General features: G+C 40.0%; 1 protein-coding gene across 1 annotated transcript in view; it reads left to right on the plus strand.

Annotated features, from left to right (window-relative positions):
- The first annotated feature begins 229 nt into the window (after positions 1-229).
- TGFBR1 (transforming growth factor beta receptor 1) overlaps positions 230-15,028 on the plus strand; it is a 60,182-nt gene continuing 45,383 nt past the window's right edge. The window contains exon 1 of the mRNA XM_043974095.1: positions 230-488. Within this exon, the coding sequence (XP_043830030.1) occupies positions 239-488 (250 nt within the window). The 5' untranslated portion in view covers positions 230-238. The remainder of the gene's footprint in view (positions 489-15,028) is intronic.

A 15,028-nucleotide genomic window follows, 5' to 3' on the forward strand; every position in this document is an offset into this window, starting at 1 on the left:
GGTGTGTGTGGGGGGGGTGGGGCTGAGGAGGGGGCGGTGAGTTCTGGGAGCCAGGGAAGGAGGCGGGGTGGGCGGGGTGAGCCTGTGGAGGGACTAGAAAGGAGGCGGGGGCCAGCCGTTGCTTGCGCCCTACGGCCTCGGATTGGCTGCGGCCCTGCGGGCCGGGCTCTCGCCTCTCTTGTTGTTCTCCAGTCTCAGCAGCTGCCGGGAGGCGGGGCCGGGACGGCCCTCGTAGCCAATGGGAGGGCCACCCCCGAGCAGTTACAAAGGGGCCGAACGAGGCCGCGGCGCGAGGCGAGGCTCTGTGGTTCCTCGGGGCGGGGGCACCGAGACGCGGCCCCGGCCCCTCGAACGGACCGGAGGCGTACAACTACGCGGGACCATGGAGGCGGCCGCGGTGGCGGCCGTCGCGGGGAAGGTGACCGTTCCCTCCCGCTACCAGATGTTTCTCCTCCTGGCGGCCACGGGGCTGGTCCCAGGGGCGGCGGGTGAGCCGGGGGAGGGGGGGAGGGGCCGGGGTGGCGGCGGAGGCGGACGGGGGCGCTGGGGCCGCGGCCCCTTTCTCCAACATGGCGCGGGCCCCGGGGGCGCTGGTGGTGGTCGGGCGGTTTGGGCTAGGCAGGGGAGCGCTCCTCCCGGGGCTCCGCCGCCGCCTCTTCCAGACAGACCGCAGACAGAGATTGCGAGGAGGCGGGGGTGGTGGCGCTGAGGGGAGCGGAGCGGAGGAGAGGGGAGGGGGGTGCCCAAGATCCCCGGGCCGGCCTCTCTGCCCCGGGCCGGGAGGGTACATGGGGGGCAGCGGACGAGAGGAGGGGCTCCGGACTCCCCCTTGCACCGCCTTCCCAGTCTGGCCTGAGCCTCCTGCCCCGCGGGCCGGGCAGGGGGAGGCAGACCATCCCTTCGCTTCTCTTTTTGTTCACTCTCGGAGGCAGGGGGCCAACTAGGTGTGAAGAGGAGCGGCTGCTTTCCTGAGTGCCCCGGGGGGGTGGGGGGGGAGAAGAAGGTGTGTGTGCAAGTGAATTCCATCACCCCATGACTAAGAATTATTTTCTTCTTAGAAACTTGTCTGAATATTTGCTCAGCGTTTTGAAATGTTTGAATGGGAATTACTTTTTTTTTTTTACACATTCATCAAACACGTGTTTGGGGAAGATTTGTTTTTCCTTTTCTTGCTGCTAAATCAGATCTCTAGTGGGGAGAAAGAAGACTATCGCGAACAGTAGCAGGTTGCTGCCTTTCAAGGAGGACTTGTGTAGACTTAAGACCTCTATTTTCTGGTAGCTCAGTGAGATCATTTTAGGAGGTGGAGAGGAGTACAGACTTGGCTGGGCTTCGTGCGCACACACACACACACACACACACACACACACACACACACACACACACACACAACAGCAACAACAACGCACCCCAAAATAAATAAATAAAACCACAAAAAACCCAGCCAACCTAAAACCTCCCATTTCTGGAGCTAGGTAACGAATTAAAACGGGATGGTGGAAAGAGCTCTGGGTTCAGAATCAGTCACTCAGCAAGCATTTGTTATGTACTCCTATGTGCTATAATGCTAAGCCCTGAAGATACAAAGAAAGGCAAAAATATGCCATGTCTTTGAGGAGCTCCCCTTCTAGTGGAGAGATGATGTGAATGACTATTTATCCGGCATAGTCTCTGTAGGAAGTACTAATTGTGGGAGGGACCAGGAAAGGCCTGTTGTAGAAAGTGGGATTTGAGGTGGGTGTTGAGAGTCTAGGGGAAATCAAGAATTAGAGGTGGTGGAGGGAGAGCATTCCCCGTGTTAGAGACTGCCAGTAAAAAGTCTTAGAGAGAAAAAAGGAGTGTCATGTGAGAGGCACCAATAAGTAGGTTAGTGTAGGTAGATAGTGTAGAGTAGGTAGAGGATCTGAAGGTGTAAGAAGACTGCAAAGGTAGAAAGGGAGCAGGTTGTGAAGGGTTTTCAAATGCCAAGCAGAATGTTTTATATCAGATCCTGGACCTGTGCCCTGGCTAAGATACTTCCAAATTGTGTTATCCTGGGTAAGGAGGTGAAGTCTCTCTGTGCCTTAGTTTTCTTATCTCTCTACTGGAGGGATTGGGACAGATTATCTCCAGGGTACCTTTCAACTATCAAGCTCTGATCCTATGAAATTGTATATGTGTGTGTGTGTGTGTGTGTGCGCGCGTGCGTGCACATGATGCACATATATGTGTGTACATATGTATGCATATGTGTATATATACACATATATGGAATTCTCTGTTATTAATTTTCTTTATATCTTTTAGTCACCTTGGAAGCAGTTGACTCAACAGTATTTGATTATTTACTTTGTAAATGTACCCCACAAATTTTAGAGTCTCAGAGCACTTTCTTCTGTTTTCCAGTTTTCATTTTATTGTTATCAGTATATGTTAAGGGATTACCAACTAATTTTAAGATTAACCTGCAAAAATGATACTTTGTTTTTCTTGATGTGGATACCCTTCCTCCCCCCCAACTCATCATTCCTTTTGTCAGATTCTTGTTCAAATGTTTCCACAAACTTTTCTATGGAGCATTTCCCCAGCAGAACCCTTTCTAAAGTATTTTTACCATTGCAACACTTGGGCTGCCCATCTCTTAATCCTTGCTCTTGCCACATGGCCAGTAGTACACCTCTCCTGGTCCTACACATTGTGGATGATATTTTTTATGCCAGAATTCTGCAGCTGACTTATTTTATATTTCCATTGACCAAAGAAAAACACTTAGAAGACAAATCTGATAGGAAAATAATAAATACATTCTAAAGATAAATATAAGTGGCTTATGAATATCATACCATTTAACATGGATAATAATGGAAAGTTGATGTAACTGCTTTTAAAAATTAGCAATCTATCCTGCATTATATTTGGGCAGCAGCTTTTTGGAGTATCTTTTCAAGTGTTGAGAACATTGCACAGACATTCAGAAGTTACAAGTTCTATGTGCTGGACTATATATATATTGAGAGAAACAGCTTGAAGCCATGAAAGGACATTGATTGCAGTCAGATGATACCTACTCTTTCACTTTAGGCCAATTATTTAACTGTTTTATAAAATGGAGATCAGAATTATATTCCCACCCTTACCAGATTGTTGTGAGGAAAGAAGCCTTTTAGCATTTTATGAATAACTGTTATTGTACCTTGGAGGTCATTTGCAGGGAAGGCACAAACCCAGAAATCAGTCATTTACCAAATATTTATTAAGCAGCTGCTATAGGCCAGGCATTATGCTGAGTGCTAGGAATATACCTACAAAGAAGAAACAATCCTTACAAGGATTGTCCAATGGGAAAGACATGTATGTAACTATATGCAGTATAAATACAAGTATATACAAAATAGTTAAATATAAGGCAGTTTAATGGGCTCATTAGAAGTTGGAGAGAATAACAAAAGCTTTGATGCAAAAGATGATCCTTGAGCAGTGTCTTGAAGTAAGAAAGGGGAAGTATGTAGAAGTAAGGAGGAGTGGCATGCCAGGCTGAATGAGGAAGTTACATATCAATGTTTGCAAGGGTGTATGCATAGGATGTTTAGAAATGAATGAATGTTTAAGTACTCACTAATACACTTCAACTCCTTTGTACTAGTAGTGATTCACCATGTTCAGAGCTGCTGAAAAGCAGTCTTGATATAAGCACAAGCATAAGCATATAGTAATATAATACAATATAAACTAATGTAGTTCATAAATAAGTTACGTAGTTCTGTGAAATGTGACTGGATGAAACAATGTTATAGGGTAGTTTGTTTCATAGCAACAGTATTATAAATGGAAAGCAGGTTACAGGGTGGCCATAATTTTGACCCTGTAAGTTTAAATTGCTCTTTACAGAGAACTGAGAGTGAGCTGCTTGGAAATAGTAACATTGGAAATACACCATCAGAACATTTAGCATTTAGAACAATCTAGTATGCATCATATTCAGGTAACAGACTTTTTGAGTACCTTGTCTATGATGAGCATTGCATAGACACTGGAAAGACCAACACATCTGAGGTGTACCCAGGGTCAGCCAAGGGGATGGGGAAATGAAAGGCAGAGGAGAAGGGATCTAGCTTGAGGATAGAAACAAAGAATTTAACAGTTTCCTAGAATAATATTGAGGTTGGGAGCTTTCAGGGAAGACTGGCTAAATGCTTGTACTCTGGAAGTTAATCAGTGGCGTAAGTTTGAATAGCTAGTGTTTTGGGTTTTTTTTGTAAAAATCTTTTCATAGTTAGGAACTTGTCTAGTCATACCTGAGTTGGATATAATCAATCTCCTTAGAACAGTCCGGTGGAAGAATGCTGAACTCAAGAGCAAGAGAAAGGAATCAGGCACTAGAGTCTTAGAAAAGGAGCCTTACCAGGACCCAAATTTCTCTGCCTCCTTTCTTTCAGTAATTGGATAATCAGAGGGACAGTGAATTTGATTTGCAGAACTTGAGTTAAAATTAGTTTTTTTTTAAATCAAGATGCTTTTGTGTTTCAGAAATAGATAGTTGGAGCATTTATCTTACAATCATAGGATTTAGAGTCAGAAAGGATCTTAAACATGAAACTGAGCTCTGAAGAAATGATCACTTGATGCATTTTTATGAATGATGAGCAAATCAAACTAGACATTTATCAAGTACTTTTTATGTACCAGGCACTGTGCTAGGTTGACAAATACCAAAGAAAGATAGCCCCTGCGCTTAAGGTGCTTACATGATCCTGGGGGTGAGTAGGGTGCAGAATACAAAACATGTAATGAAGAAGTCTTGAACTCCCAGTATATGGAAACTGCCTCTGTCAATGCAGATTGACAAACTTGTAATTTGTAGTCTTTAGAGGTTGTCCAATTGCCTCAGTTCCTGGAACACTAAGACGTTAAATGACTTTTGCCCAGGGTCATTTAGCCAGGCCTTATCAGAGGCAGAACTTGAACACAGGCCTTCCAGACTTCTTGGCTGGCTTTTTATCAACTGCCCCATCATGCTGCCGGTTTGTACATACAGTACAGAATAAATAGACAGTAAATGGGGTTGTAAAACACAATGAGGGAAGTCAGGTAGCATTTGAGTTGACTTTAAAGATTCCAAGGGGCAGGGGAGAGGGAGGATAGTATTCTAGGCAGGGGACAGACAGAGAGGCAGGAGATGGGATGTGGATAACAGCAAGTAGAATAGTTTGGCAGGCAATTAGAATGAATCTTGGAAGGGGGTTAATACGTAATCAGTCCAGAAACATAGGCTGGAGCTAGACTGTGAAAAGCTTTAAATGCCAAAGAGTAGTTTTTGGGTTTTTTTTGGTAAGGCAATTGGGGTTAAGTGACTTGCCCAGGGTCACACAGCTGGTAAGTGTTAAGTGTCTGAGGCTGGATTTGAACTCAGGTCCTCCTGACTCTAGGGCCTGTGTTCTATCCACTGTGCCACCTAGCTGCCCCAAAAGAGTAGTTTTTATTTGATCACAAAGGCAGTGCTGAAACAGTGAAATTTCTTGAGCAGAAAAGTAACATGTTTAGATTAACTGTGCTTTAGTGATATCACCTTGATACCTGTGTGGAAAGATAGACTGGAGAAGGGCCAAGCAGAGTACAGGTAGATTAGTTAATTAGGCTGTTGTGGTAGTCTCGGAGAAAAGTGGTAAGGGCCTGGTCTAGTGTGATTGTGGTTTCAATAAAGATGAATGGATAGGAGTAGATAGTTAAGAAGGTGGTATTTATAAGATTTGGCAACTGATTGAATATTGTTAGGGGGAAGGTAAGACTGAAGAGGTGAGTGAGGGTGACAGGTTTTAAACATGAGTGATTAGAAGTATTTCATCAGAAATGGGGAAAGTTAGGAGGAACTGAGTTTAGGGATAAAGATAATGTGTTCCATTTTGCATTTGTTGAGTTGAGATACCTATGGAACTTCCAAGTTGAGATGTCTTGTCATATAATAGATGAAGGGCTAGAGCTTAGTAGAGAAATTGGGACTTGTTATGTAGATTTGGGGGTTGTCTGCATAAATAGATGATGGTTGAATCTTTGGGAATTGATGAAGATTACCAAGAGTATGTAGAGAGGAGAGAAAGGTCCAGGACAGACAGACCCTTGGGATATGCCAGTGCACAGAGGGCAAGACAGAAGAGATTATCCTGCAATGGAGATTGAGAAAGATGGGTCAAAAGAGTAGAAAGACAGAACATGAGTAGTGTCAGAAAAACTCAGGGAGTAGAGTGTTTCCAGAAGGATAGAGTGCTCCATAGAGTCAAGCTTCAGATATTTTAGCAGGATAAGGACTGAGAAAAGGATTATTAGTTTTTAGCAATAATTGGTGACCTGAGACCATAGAATAATGGTGATGGAAGCCAGATTATGAAGAGTTGAGAAGTGAATGGGAGGTAAGGACGTGAAAGCAATCAATCTGGACGGCTTTTTCTGGGGTTCTGGAAGTGGAAAAGGAAGTTGAGAGGCCAAATAAAGGATTTTCAAGATAGAGAAGATCTAGACCTGTTGACAGGGTGGAAAGAGGCAGTGGATAAGGAGAGGTTGAAAATTAGAGAAGAGACAATGGAAGACACTGATTTCTGGGGTGATAGAATGGAATGGGATCAAGGGCATAAATAGAGGAGTTGGTGTTTACAAGGAAAGGGATCATCTCACATGAGGCTGAAGCAAGACTGGAAAGGATAGGGGATTGTCCTGAAGAGATTGAACAATTGAGAGGGAACTTTGCTGGAATGGCTTCAGGTTTTTTGTTTTTATTGTCTTCTCCAGTGAAGGGAAGGTCTTCTGCTGAGAGAGGGTGGGGATGTGGTGATGTAGATAGTTTGAGAAGACAAGGTTTAGGACACTCAGTGTGGGAAGAGATACAGAGAATGGATCAAGGAAAACTAAAACGATTACCTGTGTGGAGCTAATTGAGGGAAGAATATATAAAATGTAGCAAATCTCAAGTTATGAGGTTTGTGTAACTCCAGCCAGTTGTGTTTAGCAGCACTTGATGGAGCAGGTAGATTATGGGAGTATTTCAGAACTGGAGTTTGGAAAGGGATGAGTTTCCACAGGACAGTAGGCAAAGTGGGTTCAAGGGTAGTTGAATTGGTTAACTAAACAATTGAAACTTTGAGACCTAGAGAAACAGGGTTGAATTTCATCTTAGATACTTATTAGTTATATGGTCATGGGAAGATTCACTTAAACCACTCTGGGTACTAGTTTCCTTATCGATAAAGTAAGGGGATTGGATTTGATGATCTCTAAGGTCTTCCTCCAGTATATCCGTTAATGAGGGTTGTGATATAATCCTTCCTGACTTGTTTATATAAAGTTTGAAGAGCAAAATTTGAACATCTCTTCCCCTATACCCCAAAGTTAGTTTGTTTCATCTTAGACACTGAAGAACTTATATTGGGAACCCTACTTTAGAGTAGGGCTTAAACTGTAGTTTAAAGAAAAGAACACTAGACTTAACAGGAGATCCTCAGTTCAAATACTAGCCTTATCACTTGTCATTTAATCTGTTTGGCCATAGTTTTGTCATCTACAAAATTTGCTCATGTAACACGTGAGCACCTATGTACTGGGCTTAGCTGCTGGGATACCAAGACAGAAGCAAATCTTATATTATGTTGGGGGAAAATTAACACAGATCAGAACTGTGGCAAGAACACCGGGTTTGGGGTTGGAAAACCTCAATTTTTTCTGGACCTCAGTTCCCTCGTGTAAAATAACTTAGAGGTTGGATTAGATGGTGTGTAAGGTCCCTGTCAGTTTTAACTTATGATAAGTAAATATAAAGCAACAAGCAGCATGACATAATGGATAGCTAGCATGGGAGTCAGGAAGATGGATTTAGGTGCTTTGTGACCCTGGGAAAATCACTTAAGCTATCAGTGCCTTAGACAACTCTCAAGATTTTATGATTCTGAACAATTGCAACTCTGTTGGAGTTTCCTCATCAGGAATTCTCTTTATTGTTCAGCCATTTTCAGTTGTGTCTGACTCTTTGTGACCCCATTTGGGGTTTTCTTGGCAAGGATTCTAGAGTGGTTTGTCATTTCCTTCTCCAGTTCAGTTTACAGATGAAGAACTGAAGCAGACAGGGTTAATGACTTGCCCAGGGTTACACAGCTAACAATTTTTTGAGGCCAGATTTGAACTCAGGAAGATGAGCCTGATGCTCTATCTACAGTGACACCTGGTTGCCCTACCTGCATCAATGAAGTTTTCTGCATCTGAATTCTTTTCCTCAATGAAATTACAGGTCTACCTCCTCCCCAGCCCAAAACTCCCCAAGAAAGAGCAATTTGAAAGGAATGGGGAAGATAGTAGCAACTTTGGGGAAAAGATCAGGAGATCAGGATAGGCTTTCTTTAGGTGGAATTTGAGCTAAGCCTTGAAGGAAGATAGGGATTTTGTGAAAGACAGTGAGGAGGGAGTACAATCGAGGCCTACGTGACAAGACAGGTTTTTCAAAGTCACGGAGATGGGAGAAGGAATGATAATGGGGTTTGATCTAGGATATCCCTAAAATTCCTTCTTTTAGAGTTGTACATAGGCTGACTGCCAAGTCTGAGTGAATTATTTTCTGGGTTTTTTGGGGGGGAGGGGGGAATAGGGCAATGAGTTAAATGACTTGTCCAGGGTCACACAGCATATTTTCTGGGTTTCTAAAGTTTTTTGGTGTTGTCTAAGGCTTCTAGAGAACTCCCCCCAAATTCCTGTTTAATTTCTTATGCCGACCTGCGTTATAGCAAAACCTCAGTGGGGAGGGGAAAGTCGAGATGTAGAAGGAGTAACCGTAGTCTCTTCATAAATAGAGGTGGGAGTTGAAATTATGAGAGTGAATGTGATACCACAAGAGAGATGATATATAGAGGAGAGAATATTACTGTGTAGCACCCACAACAAGAGGCTTGAGAGAGGACAATGAATGATAACAGAGAAGGTACCATTTAAGAAGCAAGAGAACAAGGAGAATGTAGTGTTTTTGAAGTCATCAGAGGCAAGAGTACCCAGGAGGGGAGAGAATGGTTAGTCATATTAAAGTAGAGGAGAAGTCAAGAATGACTGACTAAAGGAATGTGATTTGATTAATCGGAGCTCGTTAGTAACCCTTGAGAGCAATTACAGTAGAGTGGTGGGGACACAAGCCAAATTGCAAGAAGTTGAGACAGTGGGGAGTGAGAAAGCAGAAGCATTAGGCATAGACAATTTTTAAAAGATATTTTCAGTGAAGGGTACAAGAAGAGAGATGGGCTAGGTAACTGGATGGGCATAGGTGAGAGATAAGAAAGTAAGCTAAGGAAGGAGAGAAAACTCAAGAATGAGATTCTGAAGATAAAGGAACAATTTGAATGGCAAGGAAAAGGAGTTGTTTAAAGTGGAGGTACAAAAAAATTAATCATTGACAGACTGAACAAGTTTGTATATATGTTGTATACTTGTGCATGTTGTTTCAGCTTGTAGAATATAAGCTTCTTGAGGTCAGGGGTTGTTATTTTTGTCTTGGTGTTTCTCTGCCTACTGTGATGCTTGGCACATAGAAGGGATTTAATAAAGTTTTTTTTGATTGAACAGAGACTCATGGAGAGTTAATGGAAAATGAACACCAAAGCATAGCATGGTTCTAAGATGAGTATTGAGTGCTAAAGCTCGGAATTGAGTGAGGAAAACTAAGATTGTTTTTAAAGCTATATTGAGAAGAGGAGAAAGCTGAAAAAAGGCAATAGAACTGCTGTTTGGGGTTGATGTGATGAGACAATGTTTTCTTTACCAAGATAAAAATAGCTAGTAGGGAGATAAGAGAACACATAACTGCCCAGATGAACATCTCATGGTACTGAAATAACAGGCAGAGGTGATTGCTGAGTTCACAGTCAAGAGATCTTTGAAGAATTGTGGAGAAAAAAAGAAAGGTGATGCAGCATTAGAAAGAGGCAAATATTCCTGATTTTTTAAAGGGAAGAGAGTGAAGTCTAAATGAAGGACCATTGAGCTAGAATTAAATTCCTGGCAAAATTCTGGAACATGCTATTAAAGGGTTGCTTAGTGAATGTCAAAAAAGAAGCAGGAACACAAAGACCAGATATAGCTTCCTCAAGCACATGCCAGACAAACCTGAGAGGTTTTTTAGTTATACTTTACCTATATTTTCACATAGCATTTGACCATTTCTCTCCTGCTATTCTTGTGAACAAGATGGAGAGAAATGGACTACACAATAATACATTTAGGTGAATTTGGACCTGGCTGATTGATTGGACAGAACTGAAAGTGGTCTTTACTTGAGTTCCCAGCGATGCACAGTTGGCTCTTTGCTGTTTTAACATTTCAGTGACTTGGAAAAAGGCATAAATGTTTCCCTTGTATTTGCAGGTAATAACAAGCTGGGAGAGATAGTTAACCTGTTGGATAACAGGCTCCAAAAGAATCTTGACAGACTAGAACATTGGACTGAATCTAAGATGAAAGTTATTAGGGATAAATACAAAATGTTACACTTGGGGTCAAATTCATTTCACAAGAAGAAGATGGGGGTACATGGCTAGACAACAGTTGGTTTGAAAAAGATCTGGAGATCTTAGTCGACTTAAAGTCCAATGTAAATCAGTAGTGTAATATGGCAACCAAAACATCTAATTCAGATTGAGTCTTCGTTAAGAGAAAAATAATGTCTAGGGACTAGGGAGGTGATCAACATCCTCAAATCTGCTCTGGTTAGACATATAAGTATAGTGTTTAGTTTCAGCATTATATTTTAAGAGGAATCCAGAGGACTGTGGTCAAATTGTGAAGTATCTTGAGATCATGCCATAAGGGAATCTGTTGAAAGAATTGTGGCTTTTTAGGCTGGGAATACATAGGAATTTGATGGTAGCTGTCTTCAAATATTTCAATGACTGTCATGTGAAAGAGGGAATAGATTTGTCTGACTTGGTTCCAGAGGGCAAACAAAAACTAGGAGCAGGGCCTAGAAATTACAGAGAGGCAGATTTAGGCTTGATTAACTTCATAACAGAACTCTATAAAAAATAAAATAGTCTTTCTGGAAAGGTAGCTGCTTCCCTGCCACTAGACTTCAAGGAAGTGATGGACTACATTTTTGTTAGGTAGGTTGTAGAAGGAATTTATACACTTATGTGTTCAATTTAATGGACTCAGAGGTCCTTTCTAACTTTGAGATTCTGCAAAACACATGGTTAGGATTAGAAACTTGGGTTTCACCTGAGAAATAATTATGGTCTACTTTAGGTACATATGCAGAAGGCTGACATGATCAAAATGACAGTTAAGGAAAGCAGTATTTGCTTCTGTGGGCTGGGAAATAAGAGATTGGAAGCAAGACATTTTTGCTAAAAAGCTTTTGGAATTGTCTTAGTTTATTAATATCCATATTATTTTTTAAATTGCACATCCTGAGCATTTACTAAATTTTTTTACTTTTTTTAAAAATAATTTGAACTGTGTATAGAAAAATTTCATAGCTTCTCTGATATTGAGAACCTTTCAACTTTGTGGCATGTTTTATGAGATTGCTATTGCATCACGTTTTTACTCTGAGGTATTAGCTTTGAAGGGCTATCTTTTCAATTTAATGGGACCATCTAATAATATTCTTAGATTGAATGGCCTGTAAATATTTTGTTGATTGAGCTATGAGTTTAGCTTAGCACAACTCTGTTAAATATTTTTATTTAAAAAAATCAATATTAGCAACAAAATGTTTTGTTTTGTTTTGTTTTTTGGTGGGGCAGTGAGGATTAAATGACTTGCTCAGGGTCACACAGATAGTAAGTGTCAAGTGTCTGAGGCTAAATTAGAACTCAGGCCCTCCTGAATCCATTGCCAGTGCTTTATCCACTGCACCACCTAGTGGGTCCCCAATAAAAAGTATGTTTAAACCACATTACACATAGCTCTAGACATATAGTTTTGATTATGATACATACTAAGTTTTCTGGTTTGTACTTGCAGATGTATCATTTGTAAATTTTGGATTTTTTATTTTCCTTTGATGATGTGTACTTTTTTTTAAAAGGTCAGGTAGTTTAAAGATATTATCTGTTTAAATATTCAATTTACATACATTTTATCAGATAACTTATAAAATCAGCCCCTCATTTTGACCATTACAGAGCAAGAAAAATAGTTGATAGCTACTCAAAATCATAGACTTTGGAGCTAAATGTAAATAAGGCTCAGAGAAGTGACTTTGTTGAAGAACACACAGTGAACCAATGGCAGTGTCTTGAATGCGCATGTAGAGGGAAGAAGGTGGACAGAAATTTATAGCAACTTTTGGGGTGTTTGATTACAAATTTCTTTGTAGATGTGATGGTCTTTGTGCCATTAAAAAAATATCAATAAATACATACTTAGGCACCACAGTTGAAGTTTTAATTTTTTTTCTTACTGTTAGATAAGAATAAATGTTTCCTTCAGCTCATGTTCCTTATTATCTTGTTAATACATTTAGGTTTCCCTGTCACTGAATTTAAGATAATTTGATCTTTAGTGATAATTAAATGATCATAATAACTTCCCATTTCCCAATTTTAAACAACTTTTATTATTCATAATAAATTCTATGGTAAAATCATTATTAAAATTCTTTGTAATTTTAAATAGCTTGCTTAAATTGTCACACTGTACATTTAAAGTTGACAGAATTTAGAGCCCCTCTAAAAGAAACAACTGATAATCATCTTGCATTTATCTTAAACTAATCAATTGAGAGCTACTTATTAAATACCTACTATATGATGTTCAGTGTTCTAAGAACTTTGTGGAATATAGAATAAGTATGAAGCATTAACCTTGCCCTCAGCTTTAACTTTTTTGGGGAAAGCAGAAGCAGCGAAGTGAAGTAAGCCCGCCATGCTTAATTAACATCAACTTTTATTTATTTATTTATTTATTTATTTATTTATTTATTCTTTTGTAGGGCAATGAGGGTTAAGTGACTTTCCCAGGGTCATACAGCTGGTAAGTGTCAAGTGACTGAGGGCAGATTTGAACTCAGGTCCTCCTGAATCCAAGGCCTGTGCTTTATCCATTGCACCACCTAGCTGCCCCCATTACCATCAACTTTTAACAGTTTTCACCAGACCTTTTCCCCATTGTTTTCTTGATCCCCCCCCCAAATCATTTTTCCCTTAATTTGCCCATTTCACCCAAAATATAATAGGGTTTTGCAAGCTTTAATGAAAGCAAAAAAACCAAAATAAATATCAGTGTTAAAAAGAACCCCTCATAGATGCTTTCACCCTTCATATTAGTTAATTGTTCTTCCCTTAATGAACCCTTTCTTAAATCAAAGAAAAAGTTAAGGGGAGGTCAGCTAGGTGGCATAGTGGATAGAGCACCAGCCCTGGATTCAGGAGGACCTGAGTTCAAATACGGCTTCAGACACTTGACACTAGCTGTGTGACCCTGCGCAAGTCACTTAACCCCAATTACCTCACCAAAACAAAACAAAAAAAAAAACAAAAGTTAAGGGGAAAGGACTGATACAGCAAACCATGTCTTACAGTACATATTTTGTTCCCATAGCCTCCCACCTTTTTACTCAAAGGAAGGATATTTGCTTTATCATCATCTTTCTGGAACACCAGGAGGAGAGCAATGTGTAATCAGTCTGGGAAGATGGGGTGGAGCCAGATTGTGAGTGGCTTTAATTTTCAGTTATAATAAAAGAAAGGTTGTTTCATCATAACATTTGCATATGCTTCAGAAAGATTTGTCTTGTGTTGGACTTTGAAGGATATATAGAATTTCTGTAGGAGAGGAGAAAGGAAGGCTTTCAAAGGAAAGGAGAAAAAAACAGTGAATGAAAGAACATTTTATGTATATAAAAAACCATTAGCAGCCAGTACTTAGTCATTGCCACTAGTGCCCATGTAGTTTAGAGGATTATCACTAGATTAGACCTCCTTTATTTTGGATTCTCTTATAGTAATCTTCTCTTATTGTCTACTTGGCAAAGAGAACTATGCTTCCTGTTCAGGAATTGGTGATTATGATCTTAGCCTATCTTAATACTTCCTTATTCTGCTACCTTTTTCTGTCAGCTGTTCAGTGTCATTCCTTCTTTGTTTTTGCCTCCAATCTCTGGGGCTGGTTATGTGAGTCATATACTGTTTGTTTGAGCTCCACTTGTTTTAGGTTAGCAGCTTTATCCATTTTCCTAGGTGCAAACCTTACTGATTTCATAATAGTTTCTATTTATAATGTGAGGACACCTTGTACAGGCATTCTGTTACATTTTTACAATGTAATATCTTTAAAAATTCATGAAACCTGAAATATAAAACTTCCACCAAGGTTAGGACCAGAGATATTGGGAGACGTCAGAATAGAGGTAATTATAAAAGTTGTAATAATAGATGAGTTCTCTGAGGAGAATTGAGAGGAAGAAGATGGCTTAGTCATCTGTGTATATGTCTAAGTTGTTTGGTAGATTTAGTCCCAACCATAATGGGGTGATGAGGAATCTTTTTGCTACACATATACCTGTTGATTTATTTGGCAGTACTTTGTCCTATTGAAAGCCTAATATTATGATTCTATGAGAATCATTACTTTGTTCAGCTAAAGATTTACATTGTAGATAATTTTTAGAGCCTTGAAATAAATAATTTTTATCAAAGTAAGCACTTTTGAATTATTTAATGATTTAGTTCTGATTTGTAATTTTTTATATGTGTACATTCATAGTCAGGCATGTACATATGTGTGATTATATATGTGTGTATGCATATATGCACACATATAATACACACAGAGTATATGCATAACACATTTTTAATAGGGGTATTTACTTGGAATCACCATAGAATGAGTCATACCAAAACTCATTGTATTTCCTTTTTTTGATATGGTCAGTAGTCAGATAGTAGTTTCAGGATTTCAACAAGGCATCTGATAGTCACATGCTATTGTTGTCAAGATGGATAAAAACATAGGTTAGATAAATAATATATTTTGGTATGTATATAGCTATTTGAATGACTAGCTAAAAATATTGATGGATTTGATCAGT

The sequence above is a fragment of the Dromiciops gliroides genome, chromosome 1 (genome assembly GCF_019393635.1).
Source record: "Dromiciops gliroides isolate mDroGli1 chromosome 1, mDroGli1.pri, whole genome shotgun sequence".
Lineage (NCBI taxonomy): Eukaryota > Metazoa > Chordata > Mammalia > Microbiotheria > Microbiotheriidae > Dromiciops > Dromiciops gliroides.